Genomic DNA, 13,830 nt, shown 5'->3' with positions numbered 1-13,830 from the left:
CATCTGCTTATCCCACCTGCCGAAATGGAGGCCTCAGGTGGAGATAAGCAGGCCTCCATGGGGGATATTCTGCCTATTCCCAGACTTTCTCTAATAGCTCAGTGTGTTATTAGGTTGTTTCCTAAAGAATAATACCCTAGTATCTGGTGATTAACCTGCATGTGCATTTGGAAGCTAGGCAGGATGTGTTGATGAGAGTCCAACCTGGTGTAGTAATTGCTCTAGCCCCACCAGCTGCCAATAAGCTCCGCCCCTGCCTTCTGCTTAACCCCTTACTTGCCTCAGTGCTACTGTGCTGAGGAAAGTGCCTCTGGGCTCTCTGCTGAGGCTTGTGCTGGTTATTAGTACAGATGGATGTGGGTGCAGCTCCCTTAGGTCTGTTTGGTTAGAATTGAGCTATATATATATGTCTATATATTTATATATTAACCCTTGGAGCTATTTGGTCTGTCTGAACCTAGTTCCCATGCCATTCTGTAGGCAGAATTTATTTTCCCTACTGCTGGATACATACGTCCTATAGCGTAAGCAGATTCCTGGCTCTACCGCTGGATACCACACTCCCTGTAGCTTGCTCTCTTTCTATAGGTGGAGTAGTTACATCGTAGCATACCCTCCTTCCATAGGCGGAGTAATTGCATGTGCTCTGGATACCGTGCAGCCTGTAGCATTACCCTCCTTCCATAAAAGGCGGAGTAACTGCATTTGCACTTGATACTGGGCAGCTTATAGCATTACTCTACTTCCAGATGCGGAGTAATTGCACTTAGACTCGATGCTATACTACCTGTAGCATTACCTCCTTTCATAGGCAGAGTAATTACATTTGCACTGGATACTGTACAGTCGGTAGCATTACACTTCCTTCTTAGGCGGAGTACTTGCCCTTCCATTGGGTACTGTATAGCCTGTACCATTACCCTTCTTCCATAGACAGGGTTATAGCACTTCCATGGATACAGTACAGTCCGTTCCATTATTCTCTTTCCATAGGCGGGGAGTAGTGCCACTAACTCTGGACACGGTGCAGCCGGTAGCTTTACCCTCCTCCCACGGGCGGAATAATTGCAATTCCATTGGGTGCCGTTCGGCTGGTAGCATTACCCTCCTTTTTTAAAGGACGGAGTGTTTGCACATTTGTTAGGCAGAGTATTGGCACCTTCCGTGGGCTCCTGTCCATCAGGTAGCATTGTTCTCCTTCCATAGGTGGACTATCTACACCACCACTGGATACCAGAAGTCCTGTAGCATTACCCTCCTTCCGTGGCGGAGTAGTTGCGCGATCACTGGATCCTATGCTTCCGCTAGCATTTCTCTTCTTCCGTAATAGGAGTATTTGCACTTACTCTGTATACTGTACGTTTTGTGGTATTAACCTCTTTGTATAGTGGTTGCTCTACCACTGGTTCCTATACAGACTATCCCATAACCCTCCTTCATTGGGCAGGTAACTGCACTTCCGCTGGATACCATACGTCCTGTTGCAGTACCCCCTCCGCAGGCAGAGTAATTGCACTAATACTGGTTGTCATCTGTCCTTTCGGTTTTACCTCTTCTATAGGTGGATTAGTGGCGTCACAATTGCATACTGTAGATCGGGTAGCATTACCCTCCTTCTATTGGTGGAGTAGTTGTACAACCAGTAGTGCTTACACTACCAGTGGACCCGGTACATTGTGTCGGGTTTCCCTCTTCAGTCAGCGGAGTGATGCTCTATCACATTTTCTGCCTGTCTTAGGCTGTGGACTCAACACAATCGACATCCATTCTCTGTCAGTAGGTGGAACAGATGCGCTGCTTGTCAGTTTCCTTCCCTCTCAAGCACCATATTCTGGGTGTTTACTGCTGTTTGGCCTCATTCTCAAGGGGATCCTCTCCTCCGGTCCTGAAAACCATAGTTTGGCTATGGCCTCCCCCCTATGAGGCAGCCTTGCACTGGCCATAGATTTAATGGCTACTCTTGTTCCGTGCCCCTACTGTGGGACTCCGTTCCAGGGGGAGTATTTGTGTTCATCGTCCCCCTTCTAGGGGTGGAACAGTCTCGCTAGTTGTAGCTGTGATTGTAGCTACATTTCCTTATCACAGGTGGCACTGTGCTCATGTTCTGCCATCACCGGGTGCGATAGATCCTCCAGGTCTTATATGTATGGGTTTGCTCACTTCTCGTGGGTATTAGTACGGCTTTTGGTGCATTGTATAACCTGACGATTTCTAGGGCGCGGGCTTCAAGCCTTCACATGTAGTGCAATGCCTCTACCTTCTACTACAGTGACAGCATCAGCGTTGCCTCCATGTGTTTTGGGTATGCACTTATTCATTTTGCATATGTGTATTGTTTGCATGGCTCCCACTGTCCTTGTTGTCACCCCTAGATGCTGGTTCCCTACTGAGCCGCATCAGCCTCTTCTACTTCTCCCCTTTCGCAGGGCGAGTAGTTGCACTTTCTCCACATAGTGTTACTGCTTGCTTGGCTAGTTTTCATAGCCATTGGGGGCTCGTATGCCCCCTTTCTGCTGTGGGATGCCTGCACGGGTGGTGTTAGTCCAGGTTCTCTAGCCCTGACTTGTTTGTCATGGTCCCGCTGGAGTGTTCTTCTCTTTTGGCAGTCCGGTATGGTGTGTGGGGCCTCTGCCTTCAGGCATACCTACTTCCTCTCCCATGACGGACAAGTTTTGTCACATCTGCAGTTCTTTGGCCCTTGATATGTAGAAGACATTTTTTTTCAGCGGAATTTGGCTTCCCTTTCTGCGGTTCGGACCTTTCTGCAGGGTGGGCCCTCTTGGGGCCTTAATCTCCTGCTCAGCGCTCTCCAGTCCTCTCACTGAACCTTTGCAGCAGGTGTCTCTTCGCTTCCTGTCCTGCAAGGTGGCCTTTTTGTTGGCACTTTTCCATCTGTAGGGTGTCGGATCTAGCTGCTCTTACCTCTCGGTCGCCCTTCATCATCAGCGGGCATCTGGTTTGGATTCGCATTTATCTTTTTCCGACAGACGGATTATTCGGCATTCCGGAGGGACCAAAACGAGGGCTGGCTGTCTCCAAAGTTTCCATTTCCCGATGGATTTGTTTGGCTATTGTGGAAGCGTACCGCATCAGTGGATGGGCTCCACCCTTCCAGGTTACTGCTCATTTTGCTCGGGCAATGGTTGGGCAGTACATCATGGGGCTTCAGCCCTTCAGGGTTGCAGGGCGGCTGCCTGGTAGTCTGGGCACACTTTTACAGAGTGCACACCTTTGCATCTTCTGACACTTCTCTGGGACGTAGAGTTTTGCAGAAAGTGGTCCTCGGATTGGCAGGATGGTTCTTCATTTATGACCCACCCCGGAGACTGCTCTGGTACGTCCCAAGGTCAAGACTGTGTCCACCAATGATACGGATAAGAAAACTAGATTTTTGTACTTACCGTAAAATCAGTTTCTCTACCGTTCATTGAGGGACACAGCTCCCACCCTGTATGTGCATTACTGATTCTCCTAGATGGGTTCTTCAGGATGACCCATCTCTGGTTTTCTTCCTTTTTATTATTTGCTGTTGGCTTCTCCTGGCTGCTCCTGCTCAGTGTCTGCAGGAGGGGTATAGCTTAGAGGAGGAGCTAACACTTTTTTTGCTTAGTGTGGCCTCCTAGTGGCAATAGCTATACCCAAGGTCAAGACTGTGTCCCCCCAATGAACGAAATAGAAAAATATTTTACAGTAAGTAGAAAAATCAAGTTTTTACTGACCTGTACCTGAGTGTGAATGCATCCTCCTTTTTTTTTTTTTTTTTTAAAGGTTGGAAAAAAGAGCCAAGTTTTCATAAGGACGGTGTAAAATGAGAAAGTCACACATCTTTGTGCCAAAATTTTAAACTTTTTAACGCCAGTAAACATGCAGAACTTCATCCGTCCCCTCCTGTTTTTTTTCTAGTTTATTTCAGCTTCCCGCTATACTTATCCAGTACCCGGCAAAAGCTATCAAAGTTGGACTGGCTGGATTTAAGGCTCCAAAAGAAGACTTTGAAATCCGGAGACTTCAGTATTGCCCAGAGTGGAGTTGCAAAGCATTGATTGAAATGGTGGACATAGTGGGAGGAAAGACACTCTCTGCAGCATGTCGCGTGAGAGCATTTTACACTTCAGTGTGTTATATATAAATTGCCAGTTATTAACTTTTGTCTTGATATGTCTTTAAAGCTGATGGAGCTTTGTTTATGTATTACATATTTCCAAATTCCCATATATAGATTTAGCATCTTAAAGGGGTTATCCAACTGCTAAAATGCCTCCCTTCCTGCACGGGCCCTTCACACTGGTTGCACTTACCTTGCTCCCCGGCACCCGCATCGCTTCTGTCGGCCCACATGGCCGCCACACGCCAATAGCAGGCCGGGACTAGCATCGCAGGTGATGCTAGGGAGGCTCGTCCCTGTCACAGCCTGCTATTGGCTTCTACCCCCGTCACCGGATGTTTTCATCTCCATCAGACCCCAGCCAGCCTTTGCACACATCGGCACCCTGTGATCGCATTTGCGGGGTGCCGATGGGAGACGGAGGCAGTCCGTTCCCCTTTTATGTTGAGAAATATTGCACTGCATATTTCATATATCAGCAATCATGCTTACTTTTCTGGGACTGAATTTTTAATTTTTTTTAAATGCATAAATCTCCCCGCCCCCAACAAAAATGATTTATGTGGAAACAAATATTCACATGGTATCGCACCAGTAACATGAACTATAAAAAAAATATTTGTTTAACCCTCATGGTGAAATAAACTTGACAAAAAAATAAATAGAAATGCTTTTTTTCATTTCGCTTCCCAAATAAAGTAATAGAAAGCAATAAAAAATCTGTACGTACCCCAAAATCGTAATAATGAAAAGGTTTAACTTATCCCGGGGGAAAAAAAAAAAAAGCCTTTACACAGCTTTGGACAGAAAATAATTAAATAAATGATACGGCTCTCTGAATAAGGAGCTAAAAACATATTTTTTTTAATGTTTTATAATGTTAAATTGTTAAAACATAAAAACAATATAAATTTGGTATCCTGATAACTGTATTGACCCGCAGCAAAAAGTTAACATGTCATTTATACCACATGGTGATTGTCGCAAGAACGACCCCAGCCCACCCCAAAAATGCTTTCTTCAATACATTGGGGCAGATTTACTAATCCTGCCTAAAAGGTAGAGAAGATACTCATGCAATCTAAAGGTCCACCAAATTTATCAGGGGCACACGCATGATCTGGCGCAAGGCTACATATTATGTCTAACTTTACACCTCCTATTGGTTAGTCAACTTTTCACCAAAATTGTAGTACAATTTTTTTTGTGCATGGTGGTTTTTTTTTACATTATCCCTTCCGAATCACAGTGGAATTTTTTTGCCACAAGTGATTTTATAAATAGGTCTGCCAAATTTTTCTACATTTTATTTCAAGGTCCGGGTTGAATCACAATAGTAAGGCCTCTTTAAGAAGACCATGTCTAGTGCAGGAAAACACGCTCTGTGTGGGAGCAAGATTTCTTGTTATGGACACTGCTGGTTTCACAGGATCACACAGCATAAGGGCTCATTCAGCTGGCCGTATGCTGTCCGCAAAAATGCGGATCCATTTGTGTCTCTGTATGACCTGTATCTACTGAATTATACTGACATAATGTTGTGAGCATAATTCTGTAGAAGCAAGATCATGCAGAGACACACAGCATTATAAATCAGTATAATGCTGTGCGATCCTGTGAAACCAGCAGTATCCATAGCGAGGAATCCCGTTCACACAGAGCGTGATTTCCACACAGGACACGCTCGTCTGAAAGAAGCCTAAATCGGCCGCATTTATGTACCTCAAAATGGTACCATTAAAAATACAACTCATAAAAAACGGGCTGATATGTTAGGGGAAAAATAATAAAAAGTTATGACAGGTATAAGAGAAAAATAAAATAAAAATTGCTACCTCTTGAGAGCCAATATGCATAAACATGATTGACTTAAAACAACCCTTCCTTTCCTAGGCCGGGACAGAAAATACAGTCTTCTTGTACGACGACAATCAGCAATTGGTGCACAAGCCACTGATCACCATGGGACTGGCAGATGTAGATGAGATTTGAGTGTGTATGAAGGTATGGTTTTTGTTTCCAATGAGTACTTAAACATTCAATGAATTTGTTTTATAGCTCTTGAACTCTTGCAGGAAAGCTTCCCTTTAGGCCGCCTGCACATGTTGCGGAATATGCACGTTTTTTAATCCGTGCTGATTCCCGTGTGGAAAAATGTCAGTGTATTACAGTACCAGCGTAGTGTATGAAATTGCACAAATCTCGTGTAAACTTTGCAGATTTTTTTTTTTGTGCGGAAACTGACCTGCCTATTTTTGCAGTTTTAGCTTTGGATTTCACACTTTTCCAATGAAGGGTGAGATCTACGGTAAAACCACTTCTACTCCGTGTTTAGAAATTGCAGATTTTGCTGCGATATGTGCAGAAACGCACAGAAATCCGCACAGAAATGTATGCGGATCTTATGTTCGATTACTCGCATCATGGAAATATAATGTGAAACAGTCACTGCTGTTAAAATGAAGTGTGTAGGTTTTCACAGGCCAGTTACTGGGAACGCTTGACCCCAATAATTGCCCTTTGTAAAAGTGCCCATTCAGCAGGTGATCGCATCTGTCATGTAGCACCCAAAAAGGGAAACTATATAAGGACGAATTATCTTACGAAGTCCATCACCATACAGCCCCCAGCGGCGTGAAAATGAATGTAGCCAGTGTAAAGGGGCCCTGATCAGTAACTGTGAATACAGCAAACAGAGATTGCACAGCGGGCTTATAAATACAGGGTGTTTGAAAAAGATGGGCCTGATTTGAAATTGCTTATGCAAGATGGCATTGGTGATCCCACAGCACAAGGCATTCTGCAGTTCAGCAACACTGAATCCACAATTGCGGTGCAGTGTGCGTTTCAGTGGGATTTCGGCATTGTTCTGCCAGTGCCAAAGAGCATTCTTTGTTGGCACAGACAATTTGAGGAAGCGGGTGGTTTGGAAGAGGAAGAGCACAGGGCAACCAGTACTTTAGAGGAACACGTGAGAAGATATAAAATTTGATAACTCCTAAAACTGTTTGTAACTTTTTGGGTAATCGCAACTCGTTGCCATCAAGCAATATACTGCTTTGAAATCGGGTCAGTCTTTTTGAAACACCCTGCTTTTTACCTCCTCATGCACACGGACGTTTTTTTTTTTTTGCGGTCCGAACTTCTGGGCCGCGGCTCTGCACAACAGCTACTAAAGTTCCAAGGCTTCCCAGTCCTTGAACCAGTTCTGAGACCTCGATATTAAAAGTGTAAACTGGTATATGATTTATTTTTAATTCAATAAATCTTTTACGTTTTAATGTTTCTTTTTCCTTCCAGGTAACCATCTGTCTTTCCCAGTGAGAAGTTTCCTTAGTTTATGGGTTATTGTATCATCCGTTCTACATGTTTGCTGAGCAACTGCAAAGTGGCAGTAGAGTTTTTGTTACATGTGCAAATTAAAGTTGTGCGCTTTTTTTTTTTTGGCACGCCATTAATATTAAAGTATGTCGATCCCAATTAAAGAAAGTTGCTATGTTTCATTGAGTATCTTGCATCAATCACATTAGGGCTTTTAATGTGTAATACCATGTATAGGTGTTGGCCACAATTAGAAACGGCTCATCCGTAGTGCTGTGTCCAGTGTCATAGTTCATTCAAACAAATATAATTTAAAGGATCACTAAAATTGAAAAAGAGAGAAAAGAAATTACATGCAAAGTATAGTTTGTCTATAGCTCTTTCTGTATGGTCATCTGCAAGCTGCTGTAGATGAGAAAGCAGTTTTCTCGCTCATATCATTGGGGGACACAGGACCATGGGTATAGCTTGCTGCTGCCACTAGGAGGCGACACTAGGCTGAAAGCTGTTTGCTCCTCCCCTGCAGGCTATACCCCCTCCAGCCTGGAGAGAGCATATCAGTTTTTAGCTTAGTGTCGTAGGAGGCAGACCTCCCTGCTTTGCAGGGTGGCGTTATAATTTTTTGTTTTTTCATTTTTATTTTTTTCCAGAATCCGGTTGGGGATCCAGAGTCGCTTGCGTCCCTGCATCCCCGGGAGGCTGGCCGGTGTACCTTGTTCACCGCCTTGCCACCCCAAGAAGGAAAAGCGGACCAGGGCAGCCTCGCTCCCCTGCTTCCCCCCAGCTACAGGACCACCCTCTCTTCAGCCCTCTTCTGCCCGGACCCCTGTCGCCTGGTGCCAGCGGTTGTAGGGTGGTCCTGCTGGTGATGCATCTGAGGGTGAAGACCACAGATGAAGACAGGTGAGTGTCTCCCCCTCTCAGTCAGCGGTCACTTTCCCCCAGGCCGTCCGATAAGCCGGACATCCCACAGCACCAGGGCCCCCTTCCCGCCCGTCCATAATCCTTCCCCCCCCCCCGCGTGTCCGCGTCCGCCGGCACCTTGTCTGCATCGGACTCGACCGACGCCCGCCCCGTCTCCTTCCTTTCCTCGCCGCTGCATCGCACACAGCACTGGTTCAGTGCGATCGCAGCCGGCACTTGGATTTGCGCAGGGCAGTTGATCCATCGGCGGGGCGCCGCGATCCTCGTTAGCCGCACGGCCGGGTTGGGGACTGTCTCTCTCTCTGCGGGCGGGCATATTAGCCGGGTACATTAGGCACGCTGGCCGCGGCTGCGGTCACGTGCACAGGGGTGGGCGGCGCTAGATTCCCTCAATTAGTCTGCCGCTCCCGGGCTTAAGGGGGCGGGGCTTATTATCCCGCCCTGCTGAAACTTCCTCTTCCTCCCGGCGCAGCGTGGTGGACACAGGACCGTGGCTATCGCTCCGTTCTGGTAGGAGATAGATACCCCGTCCAGCAGGAGATTTGACACCATGTCTGACCCGGCCACTGACCCCCCTCAGACAACTTGTAGGACTACTTACTATGCCTGTTCCGTGTGTTCAGCTAAATTCCCTCGGGGCCAGTCACTATCACTGTGCTCGGCTTGTCAGAAGCCTGCGCAGAGCAATCCCCCCAGACCACTGCAGCCCACAGAAGCCTTAGATCGTCCTGTTCAGGGGGAACCAGACTGGGCTAGGTCTCTGTCACGGGCAGTGGAGGACCTCTCTAAGATATCCCATTCCACCCTTTCATTGCTGGGTCGGTTAGTGGAGAAATCACCACCGGTGCAATCCGCGCAACCGCATTGCACGCAAACCAGAGGCAGACCTCCTAGCAAGCGCCCCAGAGCAGGCAACCGTTCCTCCTCTGACGCCTCAGCATCCCCCCCTACTCCTGGATCCCAGTCACAGGCGTCCTCCCTGTTAGGCGACGCACTGTCTGAGGGCGAGCTTGGGGATTCGGATGCGGATATGGACCTGGAGCACTCTTCTCAGATTGCTTCCATGGTGGATAGCCTGATTTCGGCGATAAGGGACACCTTCCGGGTTCAGGAGGACCTTCCCTCCACTAGCCAACAAGGGGTGTCGTTTCTGCGTGCGAAACAGACCCCCAAGGCGTTCCCGTTACACGAAGATTTTTCTATTGTGGTTAACAAGGCTTGGGACCAGCCGGGTTTGCGTTTTGTTATCCCAAAACGTCTAGACCTTCTCTACCCCTTTCCACGCGAGACCGTGGAACTATGGTCCTCCTCGCCGAAGGTGGACCCGCCGGTGGCTCGCCTGGCGAAATCTACAACCATTCCGGTAGCGGATGGCTCTTCGCTCCAGGATCCGGTGGACCGTCGCGTTGAGTCGCTCTCCAAGTCAATCTTTACGGCGAGCGGTTCGGCACTGCGTCCGATTTTCGCATCCGCCTGGGTAGCCAAGGCGGTTTCGGAGTGGTCCCTCCGGTTGAGTCAGGACATTTTGTCCAACCTCCCGCCTGCTGAACTCGAGTTGTCTGCGCTCCAAATTTCCCATGCAGGGAAATATATCTGTGAAGCGGCACTGGATGCTGGGTCGATGGTTGCCCGTGCCTCAGCCCTCGCCACTTCGGTCCGCCGGGAGCTATGGCTCAAGGCCTGGAAGGCTGATTCTTCCTCTAAACGCTCTCTCTTAAAGCTTCCGTTTTCTGGGGCTCGGCTTTTTGGGCCGAAACTGGATGTCTCAGAAGCTACAGGTGGGAAAAGCACCCATCTGCCCCAACCCAAAGCGAAGCGGCCCTTTCAGTCCAGGTCGGCGTCTTCGCGCTTCCAGTCCTTTCGCCGTTTCTCGGGCACCCGTTCAGTTCCCACCTCCGCGGCGGGAACACCCAACCAGGATCGGCGGAAAGGCCCGTCCTTTAAGCCCCAGCAGGCCTGGCGTCCGCGTGCCCAGCAACCTCGCACAGCGCCAAGTAAGCAGCCTTCCGCATGAAGGTTTGTCCCCACCCGCTCAGGTGGGGGGGCGTCTTCTCCTGTTCCAGGACATTTGGCACGCCCACATTCCGGACGCGTGGGCGCTCGAGGTAGTTTCTTCGGGCTACAAAATAGAATTCAGGTCCCTTCCCCCCCAACCGTTTCTTCCTTTCCCAGCCTCCCAGGGATCCCGTCCGGGCCGCGGCTTTCTTGAACGCCGTCCAGTCCTTACTTCTGCGGGGGGTGATTTCCCCGGTGCCTCCGGAAGAGCGTTTCACAGGTTTTTATTCCAACCTGTTTGTGGTCCCCAAGAAGGAGGGCGATGTGAGACCGGTGCTGGACCTCAAACTTCTGAACCGCTATCTACGGGTTCAGAGGTTCAGGATGGAATCTCTTCGTTCCGTTGTGGCCTCATTGGTGCAGGGGGAGCACATGGCATCTTTGGACGTGCAAGATGCGTATCTCCACATACCTATCGCTACCACGCACCAACGTTTCCTCCGATTTGCCATCCAGTCGGATCACTTCCAGTTCGTCGCTCTGCCATTCGGTCTGGCGACGGCCCCGCGGGTGTTCACGAAGGTTCTGGCACCCCTTCTGGGGATTCTGCGGTCCAGAGGCATTACCCTTCTCCCATACCTGGACGACATCTTAGTCAAAGCCCCGTCAGCGTCGCAATGCGCAGACAGCCTTCGGATTACGATGAGCACGCTCGCTCTCTTTGGTTGGATTCTCAACCGAAGGAAGTCATGCCTGTCTCCGACCACTCGGATCAGGTTCCTGGGTATGACTCTGGATTCCGGGACTGCCGTGGTGCGTCTCCCTCTGGACAAGAGATCGGGCATTCAGAATGCGGTGGTCCTGCTCACCCGGCGTCGCAAGGTATCGATTCGCAACTGCATGCGAGTTCTGGGGATGATGGTGGCCTCATTCGAGGCGGTACCGTTCGCCCAGTTCCACACCAGGGAGTTTCAGCGGCTCATCCTGTCCTCCTGGGACAAGTCCCGGGATTCACTGGACCTCAGGATCTCGCTGTCTCAGCCTGTTCGCGAGGCTCTCGCCTGGTGGTTGGTTCCGGACCACCTGTCGTCAGGGAAGTCGTTCCTGCCAGTGTCATGGACCGTGATTACGACCGACGCCAGCCTCCGTGGTTGGGGAGGGGTCTTCGGTACTCGGACAGCCCAAGGAGTCTGGTCTCTGTCGGAGTCCAAACTGCCCATCAATATCCTGGAGCTCCGGGCCATCTACCTCTCCCTTTGCCATTGGACCAACGAGTTGCGGGGCCGTCCGGTCAGGATACAGTCGGACAACGCCACAGCGGTTGCCTACATCAATCACCAGGGGGGGACGCGCAGCGGAGCGGTGATGGACGAGGCCGCGAGGATTCTGCAGTGGGCGGAAGCCCATGTCCCAGTGGTATCGGCGATCTTCATCCCGGGTGTGGACAATTGGACGGCGGATTTCCTCAGCCGTACGACGGTGGACTCTGGGGAGTGGGCTCTCCACCCGGAGGTGTTCGAGGACCTTTGTCTCCGGTGGGGTCGCCCGGAAGTGGACCTAATGGCATCTCGGTTGAACCACAAACTCCCGTGCTTCCTGTCTCGCGCAAGGGATCCGATGGCCTACGATGTGGACGCACTCGTGGCACCGTGGGACGACTTCAGTTTTCTGTACGTGTTCCCGCCGCTGCCGCTCCTACCGCGGATTCTTCGCAGAATCAGGATGGAGGGTGTACTCGGAGCTCGTTCTGCTCCTGGGGGACGCGCCGTGGCCTCTTCCACTCAGGCCCGACCTGCTCTCACAGGGCCCGGTCTTCCACCAGGGTTTACATACGCTGCGTTTGACGGCGTGGCTATTGAAACCTTCCTGCTGAAGAAAAGGGGTTTCTCGGATGTGGTCGTTCGCACGATGATTCGGGCTCGGAAGCCCTCCGCGAAGATCTACTATCGTACGTGGAAGTCGTTCCTGAAATTCTGCGAGGACAGGGACCTCCCCTCTAGGAGGTTTTCCCTCCCTACGGTGTTGGCTTTTCTTCAGGCGGGTTTGGAGCTGGGTCTGGCCCTGAGTTCGTTGAAAGGACAGGTTTCGGCCCTTTCCATTTTTTTCCAGCGTACGCTGGCGGGGCTGGGCCCGGTCAAGACTTTCATGCAGGGGGTTGCGCACACCACGGTTCCATATCGGCCACCGTTGCATTCCTGGGATCTGAATTTGGTGCTGGTGGCACTTCAGTCCGAGCCGTTTGAACCCTTGCGAGAGGTCTCCCTTCGCCTGTTGTCATGGAAGGTCGCATTTCTAGTTGCCATTACGTCCATACGTCGGGTGTCGGAACTGGCGGCACTGTCGTGCAAGGAGCCCTTCTTGGTGTTCCATCAGGATAAGGTGGTGCTCTGGACGGTGCCGTCGTTTCTGCCGAAGGTGGTGTCGGCGTTCCATGTCAATGAGGACATTGTCCTCCCGTCGCTTTGTCCTAAGCCTTCCCATCCTAGAGAGGTGGCGCTTCATCGTTTGGATGTGGTGCGGGCCTTACGGATCTACCTGGCCGCGGTGGCCTCCTTTAGGCGAGCGGACTCCCTGTTCCGGAGGGTCCTCGTAAAGGTTTGGCGGCATCCAAGGTGGCGATTGCGCGGTGGATTAGATTGGCCATCCACGAGGCCTACCGCTCCAAGGGCAGGGTTCCTCCACCTGGTATCACGGCTCACTCGACCAGGGCGGTCGGGGCTTCTTGGGCACACTTTCACCACGCTTCGGCGTCTCAACTGTGTAAGGCAGCAACTTGGTCTTCGTTGCACACCTTCACCAAGTTTTACAAGGTGCATTCGTTCGCATCGGCGGATGCTGCTCTTGGCCGTAGGATCTTACAGGCCGCAGTGTAGTGTCTCACCTGTGGGATGTGATGTCAGTGGTTTCCCACCCCGGGGACTGCTTTAGGACGTCCCATGGTCCTGTGTCCCCCAATGATATGAGCGAGAAAACGAGATTTTTGTGAACTCACCTTGTAAAATCTCTTTCTCGCTTTATTCATTGGGGGACACAGCACCCACCCATTGTTGTTGGTTTCTACTGAGACCAGTGGTCCAAGTTGCCGGTTGGGACTGAGGTCCGGTTCGGTTGTTCGGTTGGACTGTGGTCTTCCTGTTTTTTGTTTTGTTTCGGTATGTTTCTCCTACTGCTGAAGCACAAACTGATATGCTCTCTCCAGGCTGGAGGGGGTATAGCCTGCAGGGGAGGAGCAAACTGCTTTCAGCCTAGTGTCGCCTCCTAGTGGCAGCAGCAAGCTATACCCATGGTCCTGTGTCCCCCAATGAATAAAGCGAGAAAGAGATTTTACAAGGTGAGTTCACAAAAATCTCGTTTTATCAGATATCCTGCAGTCACAAAAGCCTCCTTCACCTCCAGGACGTCCATCTTTTGCTGAAAACATGCTGTCATCTCTAACACCAAACCAAGTTCAGGAAAGGGGTGTCACTTAATACACATTCAGGCCT

General features: G+C 50.1%; 1 protein-coding gene across 1 annotated transcript in view; it reads left to right on the top strand.

Annotated features, from left to right (window-relative positions):
* The window catches only part of RNF17 (ring finger protein 17), a 229,934-nt gene extending 222,354 nt beyond the window's left edge, over positions 1-7,580 (top strand). The window contains exons 32-34 of the mRNA XM_044288148.1: positions 3,904-4,093; positions 5,999-6,109; positions 7,406-7,580. Of these exons, the coding sequence (XP_044144083.1) occupies positions 3,904-4,093; positions 5,999-6,097 (289 nt within the window). The 3' untranslated portion in view covers positions 6,098-6,109; positions 7,406-7,580. The remainder of the gene's footprint in view (positions 1-3,903; positions 4,094-5,998; positions 6,110-7,405) is intronic.
* Positions 7,581-13,830: the final 6,250 nt, after the last annotated feature.

This window comes from Bufo gargarizans, chromosome 3, assembly GCF_014858855.1.
Source record: "Bufo gargarizans isolate SCDJY-AF-19 chromosome 3, ASM1485885v1, whole genome shotgun sequence".
In the NCBI taxonomy this organism is placed as follows: Eukaryota; Metazoa; Chordata; class Amphibia; order Anura; family Bufonidae; genus Bufo; species Bufo gargarizans.
This window is presented reverse-complemented; position numbering and strand designations above follow the sequence as displayed.